The sequence below is a fragment of the Thalia democratica genome, chromosome 2 (assembly GCF_965202585.1).
Source record: "Thalia democratica chromosome 2, ktThaDemo2.hap1.1, whole genome shotgun sequence".
NCBI classification, from domain to species: domain Eukaryota; kingdom Metazoa; phylum Chordata; class Thaliacea; order Salpida; family Salpidae; genus Thalia; species Thalia democratica.
In genome coordinates, this window is record NC_139166.1 from 43,594,069 (window position 1) to 43,609,983 (window position 15,915).

At 24.3% G+C, this 15,915-nt stretch overlaps 1 protein-coding gene across 4 annotated transcripts; it reads left to right on the forward strand.

Moving 5' to 3' along the window:
• Window positions 1–298: 298 nt before the first annotated feature.
• LOC145830247 (adapter molecule crk-like) lies at window positions 299–14,349 on the forward strand. Of its 4 annotated transcripts, none has more exons than XM_082938180.1 (3): window positions 299–940; window positions 9,862–9,984; window positions 12,662–14,349. In XM_082938180.1, exons 1-3 carry the CDS (start codon window positions 311–313, stop codon window positions 12,788–12,790), a joined length of 882 nt encoding a protein of 293 aa, XP_082794306.1. In that variant the 5' UTR covers window positions 299–310; the 3' UTR covers window positions 12,791–14,349. The 4 variants fall into 4 exon arrangements, with proteins under 4 accessions (XP_082794306.1, XP_082794307.1, XP_082794308.1 ...); XM_082938181.1 differs by having other exon boundaries at window positions 9,865–9,984; XM_082938182.1 differs by lacking the exon at window positions 299–940 and adding an exon at window positions 7,580–8,240.
• The last annotated feature ends 1,566 nt before the right edge of the window (window positions 14,350–15,915 follow it).

The window sequence follows — 15,915 nt, forward strand, 5'->3', positions numbered from 1 at the left end:
AGTCTATTTTTGTTGTATTAACAATCAGGTTTTGGTTAACTGTTGCAAAATTTAAATATTCAACAAGTTAAGTGCTCTTTACCTAATGTTTCTTTTTATAGTAACAGTAGGTGGCTAAAACTTATTCAAGCACAAAATTAAAAGTGGTTTGATTGCTTATGTAAGTTTATTTCAATTATACTCTATAATTGTTTTTAAACTGTTGTTATTAAGTCTATGTCAAGAGATATTTAAGAAAATATTACAAATAAGATGTTATCTAAATTTTATAAATTCTTAAAATTTTTCAGCAACTAAATTAAATTTTTCGATGGGGTCAAGTGAGTTTTTCAATTGTGCAGATTGGGAAAATTGGTTTTTTGGTAAAATTTCTAGAGTAAGTACACAAGAAAAGTTACTTGGACAACCCGAAGGAACTTTTTTAATACGAGAAAGTAGTACCATTGAAGGAGATTTTGTATTGTCTGTGAGTGAAAATTTAAAAGTCAGTCATTATATAATTAAATGTTCTTCTGATCAATTAGAAATTGGAGAATTATCTTTTAAATCAATGCCTGAACTACTAGATTTTTATATTGTACATCAATTGAATACCACCACACTTCGTTTTCCTCTCACCAAAGAAACTATTGAACCACAACAACCTACTATGATTAGAGTCAACAGGTATTCAACAGGCATGGAACCACAACAAATGCAACAAGGTTTAGCTGATCAAGCAAAAGTCTATGTACAGGGTGTTTTTGATTTTGAAAGTAGTGATCCAGATGATTTGCCTTTTAGAAAAGGTGATATTTTAGAAGTAATAGACAAACCAGAAGAAAATTGGTGGACAGCTAAGAATAATCTAGGTAAAATTGGCCAAATACCTGTTCCTTACATAGGAACTTTAGCTCCAGGTAGAAATTCTATTGGAGGAAATTATCAATTACCTCCAATGGTAAGTTGGTTTTAGAAATCACTATACATAGAAATAAAAGTTATAGAATAAAAGAAAATAATTTTTATTTTGTAAACAAGTAACAAGAATGTATATTCTTTAAACTTAGAAGATGTGTACATATTTAGATTTAAATAGTAACCTTTTATTTACTTTAAACAAGGTTTTAAGAAAATATCAATAATTGATTGTGGGTCCTATATACAGGGTTCGTGCGCGTCACGCTAAGTCAGGCTAAATCAGTTTTTTTGAAAAAAGTTGAAATATGTCAGGCTAAATCAGTTTTTTTATTTAAAAATTTGAGGTTTTCAGTTTTTCTCAGTTCAAGTGCTTGAAAATTTTTAATTAAAAAAAAAAGAGAAATCTTTTTAAGATCAAAAGAAGATGTGAATATATTTCTAAATAAAGATTTAGTTACTAAAGACAAAATAAGTCAGTATTTGTAAAAATAAATGCTTAAAACTTTTTGTTTAATCTCTAAAAAATTTTAAGAATCTTCATTATTTTGTTTTGAGTAGACTATATACGTCATAATTATGAAAATTTATTTAAAGAATACAGTTTAAACATTACAGTTTTGTTCAACAACTTAGCTGTTTGTTTGAGTTTGTTTACATCAGCTATGTTTTTCAGAGCTTAGTTGGTTGAACTGTTTTAATTTCTAATTTAAAGACTTTATACCAAATATTTTTAAAATTCAAAATTCTTAGCAGTTTATTCATATATTTTACTGTTTGATAAAAGTTATTAGAGATACTCACAACACTAAACCTTAGCTTTAAGATATAAGTACAGTAACCTCTCGCATCTTTACGCACTCGTGACGTTACGCATTTTAGAATTCTAAAAAATTCAGAAAAAAAAAAAATTTTTTTTTAGTATTGCACAAATTAGGTTTATTGTATATTTTTAATTTTAAATATTTTTTTAATACTAATTCACCTCTCTATATCTTTAGACTTTGTAAGTTTATGTTCCGTGACTAATTGATAAACATTTAATTATACCTCAGTATATCAGAAATTTGTTATCAATAATAGATTATATTAAGATTCTAAAAGATATATGACTGTGTTAAATAATGGAAGTATAATGAAATATTGAAAGATTAAAACAATTTTTATTAAACATTTTTCTTATATTTCATATATTTTTGTTCAAAAGAAGAAATACATTTCATCACCAAATGCATATTTTTGTAAAAGGCTATAGAAACAAATTTTAATAAAGACATCACATCATTTCTTAATTGTAAACAAATGCTTAGTTATAAATTGAATTTGCTAAGTACAACAGAATATAAATATTTAGTATTAAATAAGTCACATATAAATAAAGATAAAGATAAAAACTTCTTATTATTAAAATTTGTAAAATTTTTCCACAAGTATTATTATCTTATATAAATTTAATCCTTTTTTTTAATATATGTTTAGTTTTATCTTTTGTTTTCATGTTTGTAAATAAATTAAACAAATTGATAAAAGTGGGAAAGTCCTCAGTCTGCTTTTAAGTAGAAGCAATATCAAAAAACAGCCATTATAGTAAGTATATTTGGTACCTCTCGTATCTTTACGCATTTTTTTTGTAGACACAATGTGCGTAAATAAGCGAGAGGTTACTGTACTAAGTTTTGTGGGAGTACAAATTTTAGGTACAATTCATTTTTCTTTACAAGAACAAAATATTGAAGTTTTTTTTTTAATGAAGTGTAAGCTTTTTAAATCTTATATGACATCAACAGTCACTGTATATATTTAGAGTTTAGGATTTATAATTATGTATCAATTTTAAGTATTAGTCATAATAATATAATAAACATTTTTTACTTATTTTAATACTCGTGTAAGCAGTTCATTTTAAATTTTAATAAAACACGACAATACACATATTTTTATTATAAATCTTCTGGTTATAATGTTTTTACTTAGTGCATAATTAAATTGAACAATTGTGTTTAGTAATATATATCAAAATTTTACACTAGTAATAGATTAGATATAACATTTGTTTGAAAAATTATTACTGTATTTGTTATGTTAAGGGCATAGGAGGGGGGAATCACCTTTTTCACAATTTAGTTTTATTTTATTGAGTTGAACTAAGCTATGAGTTGCTTTTTGCAGATTTTTAAAGCTGAACATATTTTTGAGATAAAGCTAGTTGAAGTCGGAGACTACAATAGTACAAATCAAGACCCCCAATACCTAAAATGACTTCTAAAAGGGGATTTACTTACTTTGAAAAAAATGTCAGGCTAAATTGATCTCAGTCAGGTTTAAATGAAAAAAAAAATTCGCTCACAAACCCTGTATATATCTTTAATGGTAAGTCTGCTTTAAAAGTTATAGAATAAAAAAAAACATTTTTATTTAAAAAATAATTAACAAAATGTATGTTCCTTAAATTTAAAGATGTGTACACCATGGACGTAGCTTGGTACGTTTCTGCAGAAACGTACTATTAGTACTACTAATGTGCGAAAAAACTTGCTTTTATTTCAGCTTGAAAAGACTCTGCTTTTAGTAAGTATAATTATGCACTTAGTTATGCACTCCTGAGAGATAATTTTGACATATAAGTATTTTTTAGTGTTGTAAAAATTAAACGAGTTAAATACATCCAAATTGTAACATTTAGCGCGTTAAAGCTTTAATTTGACAAAAAGCTGCATTGCAAAATTGATTCTAATGGAAGCTGTAGCTTCAAAAATCAAAACCATACAATTTTATGTTACAAAAATTTATTTGCATAATTTGTTGTTACTATTGACTACGTTAAATGTTTGATTTTCAAAACAGTATAAATGTTTTTGAGTCAAATTGTGATTTTCTTATACTTATTTTTAATGAATGTTTTCTGGGTTTACACAAGTGGAAACACATAAAGAGTCATAGGGGATGAGGAGCAAAATAAATTGCCTTGTATACAGTTATCACTCGTACTTCAACATTCCATTTTTGATGTATTAACATAACTGCATATTTTCAGATTAAATTCAATAACATTAGAGGTAGTTTAAATTGTTGTGTTCCCGCTAGGACGTTATCACGTGTCATTTCAGATGTTTTAATTTTTGTAGATTCGTAACTTTTTTGAGCTAACTACGTCCCTGGTGTACACTATTTTTTAGATTTAAAATAAAAACTACTTTTATTTACTCTAAATAAATTTTCAAGTAAATAACAATAATCGATTGTTGTTCATTTGTTTTTATCAGGAAACTCTTTTTTATAAGTTACCTGTAATATTAGAAATTACTTATGTTAGATATTTTAGCTGTATTTAATAGTTTGTTTATTTTGGGAATTTTTTTTTTTTAGTTGTAGTTAAAAGAGTTTTAACATGATTTATGAAGTTTTTAAATTAATGATATGCATTAAGCAAACACTTTGGTTTTCTGCGTATATAGAGTTTTTCTTCAAAATTTCTAGTATTTTAGATTTTGTAAAGTCCACCTCCTGTTTTTTATTGATTCGTTATTTTAAACGTATTCATCCACTGCTTTTCAAAAGTGAAAGTAAATTATACACTTGATTTATCCTAAAGTAGTTACCTAACTCAATTCACATAATAAAAGAAAAATAAGTTTTCTAACCGAAAATATTTCTTTGACTTTATAAGATAAATAAATGCTTAGTCAGCTTTAATAGCTTAAATTTATTATATCACAGAAAATAAACAAAATGGTAAAAAAGTATCATTAAAAATTGCTTATTTTTACTCACATTGTTGCCAAAAGTCTGAATGAACTTTTTTTTTACTAAAATCTTCCATTTATATATCAAATTGTTTACATTTAAGATATTTTTACTAATTAAAAAAGGTTTTTAAACTAAAAACTACTGCTTTTTAAAACTCTAAGTAATTTAAAAGATGTTACAGATCAAAGTTGGAGAGCCACATGGTTGCCACACATTCAGGATAATCTGGATTTTATTTTTTGAAGCTATTTTTTAATCTCCAAATAACTCAGCATATTTTGAATTTCGTTTTAAACTCAGGCTGTATCAGGATATTTTGTTTTTTCATGAAAAACTATAGATTTAGGTTTTTTAATAATGGGAAGACAATTTTTTTCTAGATTTTAAATAAAATTTAGTTGATTTAATTTCAATATTTTTTTTTTATAGATTTAAAAAAATCCAGGTTGACTCAGGACACTTTAAGGTTACTCAGAACATTTTTGGTCACTAAGGACAGTTTTTTAATCAAAGAGTGGCAACCCTGGAGCCTAATAGAAAATAAAGAAATACAAAATAGACTATTTTATTATATACAGGGTTGCCACTTTACCTGGAAACCTGGAAAAACCTTGATAAACCTGGAATTCAACAATTTCGGCAAAAATAACCTGAAAAAACCTGGAAAAACCTGGAATTTTTAATAATTTAAACATTTTCAGTAATAAAACTTCAATTTAATACAAAAAATCTATCATATAGATAAGATTTTTTTGTCATCATCAAAAAATAGTTTTATTAAAAAACTTATTTAAAGTAACTTTACAGCATCTTTTAAATGTTTTTGTACTATTTAACACAGTTTCTTTTATAGAAATTAACTTAAAACTAAAAATAGACCCAAAAATGTTTACTTTTAAAAACCTGGAAGAGATTTGGAAAACTTGGAAAAAATTTTGAAAAAATGAGCGGCAACCCTGTATAAATCAATATCCTATAGTTTTTTCGCAATAAATTTTAAACTGTTTACTGCAATTTTTAAAAATTAATAAACTACCTACTGTACAATGATTTTTAACTTGAAGAAAAAATATCATTAATCTCCAAAATAACTTAAAATTTTTTTTTTTAAGCTTTGTAACAAAAAACTAGTTTGAAAAAATGCTGTGTAACGTTTTTTGTATTGATATAAAAAAAAATTCGTAAAAATTTGATGTCTGTAACTTAAAATCTTGAGAAAAAAGATATTTCTGATGATATTTTAAAGTTGCAAGAAAATTTTTGAAAAGTTTACCTTGTATATGTTTGTTTTGGAAACTATTTACATAACTTACTATATTTAGAAATATGATTGATATTAATACAAAATACACTTAAATTTCATATAATTAACAAAATTTTTGGCAAAAGTTTACAGAGTCAAAGCCTGGACTTTTGTATGCCGTGAGACAAGCTCAAGTTTAACAAAGGTTTGATTATATCAATTCAATCATCAGACCACAAGCCTTTGGTAGACTGAGACCGGTTTTGTCCTGATTAGGAATCATCAGTCAGTTAAAACAAAAGACTTACAGTCATCAATCTACAAGCGGTTTATGATGCTTTCACATAAAACAACCATTTGCTGGTATTGCTCAGTGATGTCAGCATTGTCTTTTGCCGTGCAACATTTAATACATTGTCCACTAGGCAAGACAGCTGGTACTTTTGTATTGGATACTTGTGCTTGTGGTCTGATAATCAAATTGGAATGATCAAACCTTTGTTAAACTAGAGCTTGTCTCACGTCATATGAAAGTCCAGGCTTTAAATGTTTAATCTAACTTGTGAAATTTATTAAGAATTGACTTTTAGTCTCAAATTTGTTAAGTTGAAGGTAGAAAGCCTCCATATGACGTAACACAAACAATTATAGATTTTAATTGTTTTTTTAGTAATAGGCTACTCAAGATAATTCAAGCTAATTGAAAAAAATACAGGCTAGTTTAATTTTTTTAAATATCTCAGGACAACGCAGACTATTTTAAAATTATTTAAAAAACTAAGAGTAGTTTTTATGCCTTAAATTTATTATCATTATGTTTTTATTAAGTCCCTTTGGTATTAATTTTTTTTTTTTTTATGTATTCAGATTTGATAGTATCTTTTCTAGTTTTCAGCTCCTACTACTTAAAAAAAATCATAAACTCTGGCTAGTTTTTAATTCTTTAAGATGGGTTTTTTGCCTTGTGGTAATTTATTGTCATGACTTTTTAGTTTATATTATTTATTTTTATTGAATATGAATGAAAACTAGTAATTTTTTTTGATGTACACTAGCTATTTTTTATTTAATTTCAATTATTTAACTTATGTTTACGAAAATTAAATAAAAACTATTTCAGTTCAGACATTTATTTTCTAAAACTGTTGTATTATATTTTGTTTACATTTATATTTCTGTTCCAATCAATCAGAAGTTGTATATTAATGAATTGTGGACTTTTTTGTATAATATACTAAACCAGTTTAATAGTTATTTATTTTTTAGTTTGCTTGAGTTTTTATGTACATAGTTGGAAACAATAGTTTGAAAAATTTAAAAGAAAGCTAAATATTTAAAAACTAAATTTTGCTAAATGACAAAGTTATTGATAATATCTTGATGATTATTTTTTTTATTATTTATTAGTTTGTTTCTTTTTTATAATAGTTTATTTAATCAAGTCATTTAGCTTTAGAAAAAATTCAAAAAAATCAATGATTTTTACAATAATAGATAATTTTGTGGATACTAGAATTTATATAAGTAAAAGCACTATATGTTTTTCTCAGATATTTTTTCTATTACAAACTTTTACTTTTTATTAGCTTTTTGAGTTAAATTAACTTTGTGTTAAAAACAGAATAAAAATAAGTTTCTGAATTTGTTTTAAAGGAAATAAATAAAATAATAATTTACTTTAAATTTAGATTTATAAACAAATACTTGATGTATAACTAAGATAAATAGATTGATGGATACATTCAATTGTGAAAGCTGGAAACAATGGTTCTATGGAAGTATTTCTAGAACTTCTACTGAAAAGAAACTACTAGGACAACCTGAAGGAACTTTTTTAATACGAGAAAGTAGCACCATTGAAGGAGATTTAGTTTTATCAGTGAGTGAAAATTTAAAAGTCAGCCACTATATAGTCAATATTTCACCTGATACGTACAAAATAGGAGACTTAACATTTCCTTCAATAACTGAACTATTGGTGTATTACAAAATACATTATCTTGATACAACATCGCTTCGTTTTCCTCTCACTAAACAAACAATTGAACCACAAAAACCTGCTATGATTCAAGTCAACAGGTATTCAACAGGCATGGAACCACAACAAATGCAACAAGGTTTAGCTGATCAAGCAAAAGTCTATGTACAGGGTGTTTTTGATTTTGAAAGTAGTGATCCAGATGATTTGCCTTTTAGAAAAGGTGATATTTTAGAAGTAATAGACAAACCAGAAGAAAATTGGTGGACAGCTAAGAATAATCTAGGTAAAATTGGCCAAATACCTGTTCCTTACATAGGAACTTTAGCTCCAGGTAGAAATTCTATTGGAGGAAATTATCAATTACCTCCTATGGTAAGTTAGTTTTATAGTTTTCTGCAGTATAATTTGTTTTGTTTGATTTTATAGAACAAAAATTAAAGTCAACAAATTTAGTGAGTAAAGTTTGTATTTATTATTGTAAAGATTATGCAAATAATCTAAAATAATGTTAAGGCCATAGGGGTAGTCCACCTTTATTTTTACAAGTTGATCTTATTTTGTAGAGGTTTATCTGAGCTATCAGACATCTTTAACCGCTTAAAAAAGTAAAGTAACTTTTGAGATATAAGCAATTAAAGTTTATGTAGGTTCCTAATGGAAGGCGCAAACCGAAAACTTGAAAAAAGAATATTTCACTAAAAATATATCTTTTCCTTCATTTTTTAACCAATATTCTTCAAATTTTAACATCAATCCCATTACTGATATTTAAAATGATTCAATGCAATGGAATTTTTTGAATTTTGAAAAGTAAAAAAAAGTATTAAAAATAAAACCACCTAATTTATTGTTTTTTTCTAAAATTTTCATTTCTTAATATTTCTTAAATTGCAACATTGAAAGCCTTTTAAACTATAAAAAAAATGTTTCCTGAAAGTTTGATGTCTCTAGATCATAAAATGAAAATGAAGATAGACTTTTAGTGGTTTATAAAATTTCCCAGAAAGTTGATCTGAAAAATTTGTGATCCATACTTTTGCATTGGAAATTTATTACAAAAATTACAATATCTCAAAATTTTATAAAAAAATTAAATTACTTTTTACTCACTGGCTTGTAGTTTATACTGAAAGCGTTCATAAAATAACCAATATTGTTTTTATTTAAAAACAAATAAATATTTTACCTCCCTATGGCTTTAATAATATTTTTTAAGCAGCTTTTTGATAGTATATACATGTTTAACTAAAAAAATTTGCATGGATTGAAAACATAAAAAAGTTGAAATGATATAAAGTCTAGTGATATTTAGATCACTATGAAAAATTAAAAATAATTTGTTCAGATTTACAAACCAGCATACGAACCAATTATGATTTAATTAAGCTTGTGGGTTATGCTAAGTCTCAAAGTCAAAATTATTTGAGATTTATAGTGGCAACCATGTTAGACATATCGACAATTTATATGCTACAAATAACATTTTTTTTGTAATTTTCTAACTTTTAAATTGAACTACAATTTAAATTTTTTCATAATCTTTACTTTCTTTGTTTCTTTATATTTCTAAAACATTTGTCAACAGTTTGAATATGTTTACTGTTGTTAAATTGTTTGTCAACTTGTACTTTCTTTCTTTCTTTAAGTCTCATAATTATCGAGTTAAAACGCAATAATAAATTTTATGTAATTATATGGTGTGTTTTATCATTGTAGTGTTTCTTTGTTGATTATATTAACTATGTACAATTGCAAAATACAATTACGTTAGATAATTGTTAGTAAGATAGTTTCTTTTCAATACAATATGTTTATATCAAAATTAAGCACATAGTGATAAATTGCTATAATTTTAAGTGAAATTTTTATCAGTTATATATATTTTTTGTTTTAGTTTTAATTTCGATTAAAATGTTTAATATGTAAAAAACCAAAAACTCATTTACTTGATTTAAAAAAGTTTAAATAAGTACTATTAACAATTGTTTTAAAGCAGGGACAAACAATATCTCCAGGACGACCCATGTCAATGCCAACAAGTAGCACGCCTGTTTTTGCCAAAGTAGTAACCCGAAGAGTAGGAAATGCATATGATTCTTCTTCTCTGTCTTTAGAGGTTTTTAAACTTATGATATAGTATTTAGTTTCCAAAAGTGGTTTTCATCTTTTTGGAATCAAGGTAGTTAAGGTAAAACATTTTAAAAAACTAATTAAACTTGCAGGTTTGTCATGCAGTAAGGCTAATCAGTGTAAATCAGGCTAGTTTGATTTTTTTTGAAAACTTAGGCGGACTTGGACAAGCTTTGATATTTTTTCTAAATTTTATCTTGTTTTTATGATTTTAATTTTTTTTCTTAAAATAGTTATGTTTTTATGAAGCCAAATCCTTATTTCTTTTTTCTTAGTTGTTTTTAGTATTTAGGCGTGAATAAAAGTATTGTTTTAAAGATTTTTACTCATGTAATTTTTTTTTTACTTTTTACTTCAGGCTAGCTTAATGTAGCACAGGCTAGTTTTTGCACTTTCAGTCTGCCTTTTTTTGCCTCAAAAACTGATCAATAGTTTTTGCCTATATAAATGCCTAAATTATGTTTTTAAGTTATATTTCATGTTTTTTAAAAACACACTTACCAAATGCTTACAGCCTATTAAAAATACGCAATCAGACCAAAAACTGTATTTTTCGTATGTTTTTGTAGATAATTCAATAAATTATACGTCTTGTGAACCTTAAAAGTGGTTTAATTGATATAACATTTTAAAATGTTTTAAAATTATCATAACCAAGGTTTTGAGGTTGTTTTATACATGTTTGTTTTATATCTGACTTTTCTGCATATCTAAGGTAAGTTTTTTAAGATAACTTCTTACTGTAAGTTCTAAGAGTATTTTGTAAGCAAAAAATACTTTTTTTATAAAATACAAAAAAGTAGCCAAGTATTATACACCGTTAAAAATAAATTATAATTTTAATTTATATTTTATTTAAAAGTAACTTACTTGCTAAATATATGCACAATAATAAACCGTAATATTCAGGTTAATAAAAGTTGAAAATAGATTACCATTTAAGTTATCAAAATTTAAAACTTTAAAATAAAATAAAAATATTTTAAACAAAAAAAATATATATAAACTGATATATTTTTATTAAAAACTCAAAAAATATAGACTATTTTTTTAGATAATGCAGGCAGTTGTAAATGTGTTATTTTAAAGTAGTTATGCACAATAATTTAGAACGTTGTAAATAGTAAGATTTGTGAAAAAAAATTGTTTGTTGTTTACGCAGTAACTAAAGTATAATGGAAACTTTTATTTTTGAGTAAACGATCAGGTCAAAATTTTTAAGAGAATACTGAAAACTATTTTAATAACTAATAAAAGTTATCAAGAAAGCATAATAGTAAATAAATTTTACTCAAATTATCATAGACATTTTGTCTTGAAATTTATTTGCATAATCTATTATGTAATAATATACCAGATACCTAACATTTATTTAAATATAACATTTCTATACAAATGAGCTTTTGGTTTTATTGAGTATTTTGTTAATTTTTCGTATATGTAGTTTTTTTAGTTGTTCATATACAGTTATAATTACTTCTAACTCTTTTATATTTTTGCATATGTAGCTAACATATTTCGTAAAATTATAAAGTCTCTAATTTTTTAACGCATATAAAATTTAATTTAACAAACTTTTTCGTTATTTTGTTGTTAAAATGTTTTTATCTTGTTTACTGAAAATGTTGTATACAAGTGATGTAAAAATGTAAAACACTATTTTTTAAATGACAGCAGTTAGTTTTCTTTATGGTTTTAAATATAACTTGCTTTTTAAAATATTAAAAATTACAATAACAATCTAAAGCAGATCTGTTTAATGATTTGAATAATATGATTTTTTTTTTCGTTTAAATTTTCATATCACTAAACGAAAGAGCTAATGCTTAATAGCAACATTATATTTTACAGTTGATTTAATAAATAAAAATTGTAATTAAGTAGTCAACGCAAGGGTTCATAAGCTTCACAGGCTCAGTAAGCTTCTTCGTAATGATTTTTTAAAAGTTAAACTGAAAGTATGTTAACGTGATGTGACTTATTATTTCGTGTTGTCGCCGTGAGCGTTCTGAGTTTACAAATCGTTAACTTTGAATGTGTTTTCTAAGCTTATCTTATATTATAAGCTCTTATACTAAAGAAGTCTTGATTTTTTTTGAATAAATTTTCATAAAAGTTTTACAATAATTTTAGTATTAATTACTCAATAGTTTAAATTAGACCGTTTTTTTTAAAGCTATCAAATCTTGGATTAAAAAAGTTTTCTAGGCACGAACAGTATGTGTTTACAGTTATGTACTAAAACTAGTTGAAGTTTTGGTAGTTTTTTAAAAATACGTTGTTTTATAATTCAATATGAATACTAAGTTCGTTTTTTTGACTTGCCGTTAATGAAATTTCAAGCAAATGTAACTTGTTCATTTGTTTATATTTTTAAAACCACATTTCAAAATCAAATTTCATTAAAAAATCTTGAAAATCCCTTTTCTGTTATCAATGGTTTTAAATGTATTTGTATTTTGTTGTAAATTTTCCATAAAAAAAGTTTAAGAATAACTTTTGTATTGAAGCAAAGGTTATTTAAATTTAAATATCATTTTATGTCAAAGTTAGTAATTACATCTTCATAAATAAAACAAAGTTTTGTTTTAACTTTTTTAATCCGCGTATTCAATTAGCTTGTTTGTAAAATAATGTTTTGATATCAATGAATTTATATACAGGTTGGCGACATTGTTACAGTTACAAAAATGAATCAAAGCGGCCAGTGGGAAGGTGAATGTAAAGGGAAAAAAGGATTCTTCCCGTTCACACATGTTAAAATCATTGATAGCCCTAATCAAGCTAGCTGAAATTAGATTGTATACTTATCAAATAGTTAAAATGTTATATTTGATCAAAATTTGATTTTTATAGTTCGTAGCGAAACTTTTTACATATTTATAATTGTGACTTCAAAGTTCAAACTTTATGCCTTAAATTACTCTTGCTTATTACTAATTTATTGTTTTTATATAAGTTTAAAGAATATGGATTATGCTAAAAGTGTTTGTCACTTAAATTTTATTAAATTAGTGCAATCGTTACTTTTATGGCATTAAGAAATGTTGGTTTCACATACTCTAAAAATAACTCCAGGCCACAAAAAGTATTTAATTATTTTTGAAAATGTATTTTGTAATACTTTATAAGACTATATGCATAATTATAGCTAGTTTTAAAAGTTTTAACTTTTTGACGTTCAATCCCAATTTGAAAAGAGTCCTAGTTTTTATGAAAAAGTGGTACTTCTTAATTTGTCTTTTCTAGTTATTTAATAATCCATTTTATGGTAAATTTAGCTTAGCTAATTTTATTTTGATTTAAATAAGTTTTTTGTTTTATTTTCTAATCACGTTTTGTTTCAAACTTTATTCATTTAAGTTTTGTTAGCTAGTTTACCTTGTATGTTCTTTTTTTAATTATCTAAAGGTATGATTAAACTTCAGTTAGTTTTACCTTAAATTTTTTTTAATAACTTTTATGTAATCGTAGGTAAAAATAAATTATTAGATTTCCTCTATCAATTTTAAAAATGTTCCAGCAATTAATACTTACAATTTGAAGTTAATATTATGATTGATTGAAATTTAAAACAATTATTATCTATTCAAATACTTTTTTGTAACTTTGATTGATTTCTATGTTTCAGATCGTATTTTTTAAATTTTTATACTAATCTTTTATAACAAAAAGTGTTTGTTTTAAGCCCAACCAAATTTTTGTATAAAGTCCTTAAGAAAGTGATGTTTTTTCAATACAAATGCAGAGTACAATACTTTGTTGTATTAAAAAAAAATGTATTTAATTTTATACCGTACAATAGTTTGCACACACAGTTTAAAAATGGTTTAAAGTTTGTTTAATTAAATTAGTTTTTATTAATTAAAGTACAAAAGAAAAAAAACGACTTTAAAAAAGTTTTTATAAATAAAAAGTTTGCATTGAAATTTCGATATGGAATTGTAGCTTTGTTCAAAACCATGTATTTTGTTTTATTTATATATATAAATAAAAATAACATTGTTTTGAATTTTTAATAAATAAACTTAAATAAAGCATTTATATGAGACTCAGTATCTACTAAGGGTAAAATTTAAATACAACAAAGGGTTATATTAGCTGGTATTTTGGGTACTTTGAGAATTTATAACACCACCTTATTTTATTATAAATTCTAATTACTAACAACTTTTAATTAATATTTTAAGATGCAGTTGTATAATATCTCTTTCGATCCTGTTCTTTTAAAAGTGACATCTTTATGTTTTTAAATTAATTAAATTAAGTATTGTTATTACACCTAAAAACGAAAATTATTTTTAATATGCAAATTTAAGTTTAAAGTTTGTTTAGAATATTGTACAACTTCTATTTGAACTATTAGCAACTTCTGTTGCAATGACTTTGCTCTATATTTTTAATTTTTGTTTAGTTATAAACAAAACATACATTTTCTGTTTATGGTTTTTTATTAAATTGTTTTTATAAGACCTATATTGTTATTCTAATTTTTATGACTTATAAGTAGTGTTTTGTTTAATTTTTTTTGTTAACTTTTAGATCTTTAAAATTAGTTTCAATGCAATTTGTTTTATTTATAATAATAGTAAAGTCTAACTTAAAAGAATTCAAACACTTTTTAAGTGTTTAAAAACTATCGTTTGTAAGTTTTTGAAATATATTTGTTAGTAACTTAATTTACTGAATTTAAATGATTTTATATGATCAATTAATATTTGTCTAAACTCTAAAGATATAAAAATTTTATACAATTTTTGTCTTTAATTTTTTGCTATTTTAGTTATAGATGTTATGTTATATTATTTTTTAGAATATACTGTTTATCAAAATATTATGATAAATTATATGTAAAGTAATTTTTCAAATTAAAATAATTAAAAGTTTATCTTTTAGTGTCTCATAGTTATCAAAAGCTTTTATTACATAGGTTGTTTGTTTAAAGTATTAGATGAAACTATAAAAAAAAGTATTAAAGTAATTTGAAACAAAAAAATGTATTAAAGTATAAACAATACATGCATGTAGTTAAGTTTAAAAATTTTGAGGGAGAAATTGTCTAGTAAAATCAGTCTTAATCAATCTAAGTCTCTAGTTCAAAATTTTTTTATTAACTGAAATTCGGATTTTATTAAATTAAAAAACTTAATTTTTACTTCTACGAGATTTAAAAGGCTTATGTTTTCTCTGAATTGTACATCTTTAATCTTTTTATATGTTTTTTATGTAAAATATTATTATTACAGTTATTCAAAGTGGCTTACAGAATTATCTAAAACGTGTAACGCTTAGACATGTTAGGATAGTTTACCATATTCTTGGATTGTTTGTTGTGTTTCAAATACTTATTATTTTTTGAAAGAGTTAAAAATGTAACGTCTATTAACTGTCAAGGTATACCAAAAAACAATAAAAAATGTTTTAAAACGTATATGCTTTGTAATTTTTCACCAAATATGCTAATATAATTTTTTATTTCCCAATAATTCATTCGCTCAAAGAGCTCTTCAGTGCTTAAAATAAATTAAAAAAAAATATTATTCATTTAGAATATATTTATTCTTCTTTTACAAAGTAGAGACCTCTAGTTTTTTTTCAACAATCAAACTTATAGTTTTAAAATAGCTTATAATAAAGCTTAGCTCAACAATCAAACTTATAGTTTTAAAATAGCTTATAATAAAGCTTAGCCTAGTACAGGGGTCGGCAGCCTTTAATAAGTTGCGGGTCATTTTATAGAAAAAGATGCTCGCGAGTCCCATTATGTAGAAAAAAGTCCTGCGTGGGTCACAGATGTTTAATATTATGTAGTAATTAGTTTGAAAACACTGTTTTCAATTAGTAATGTAACATAATAAGCAATTATAAAACACTAGTATTTAACTTTTATTTATAGATCTTCAATATAAGTATTTTA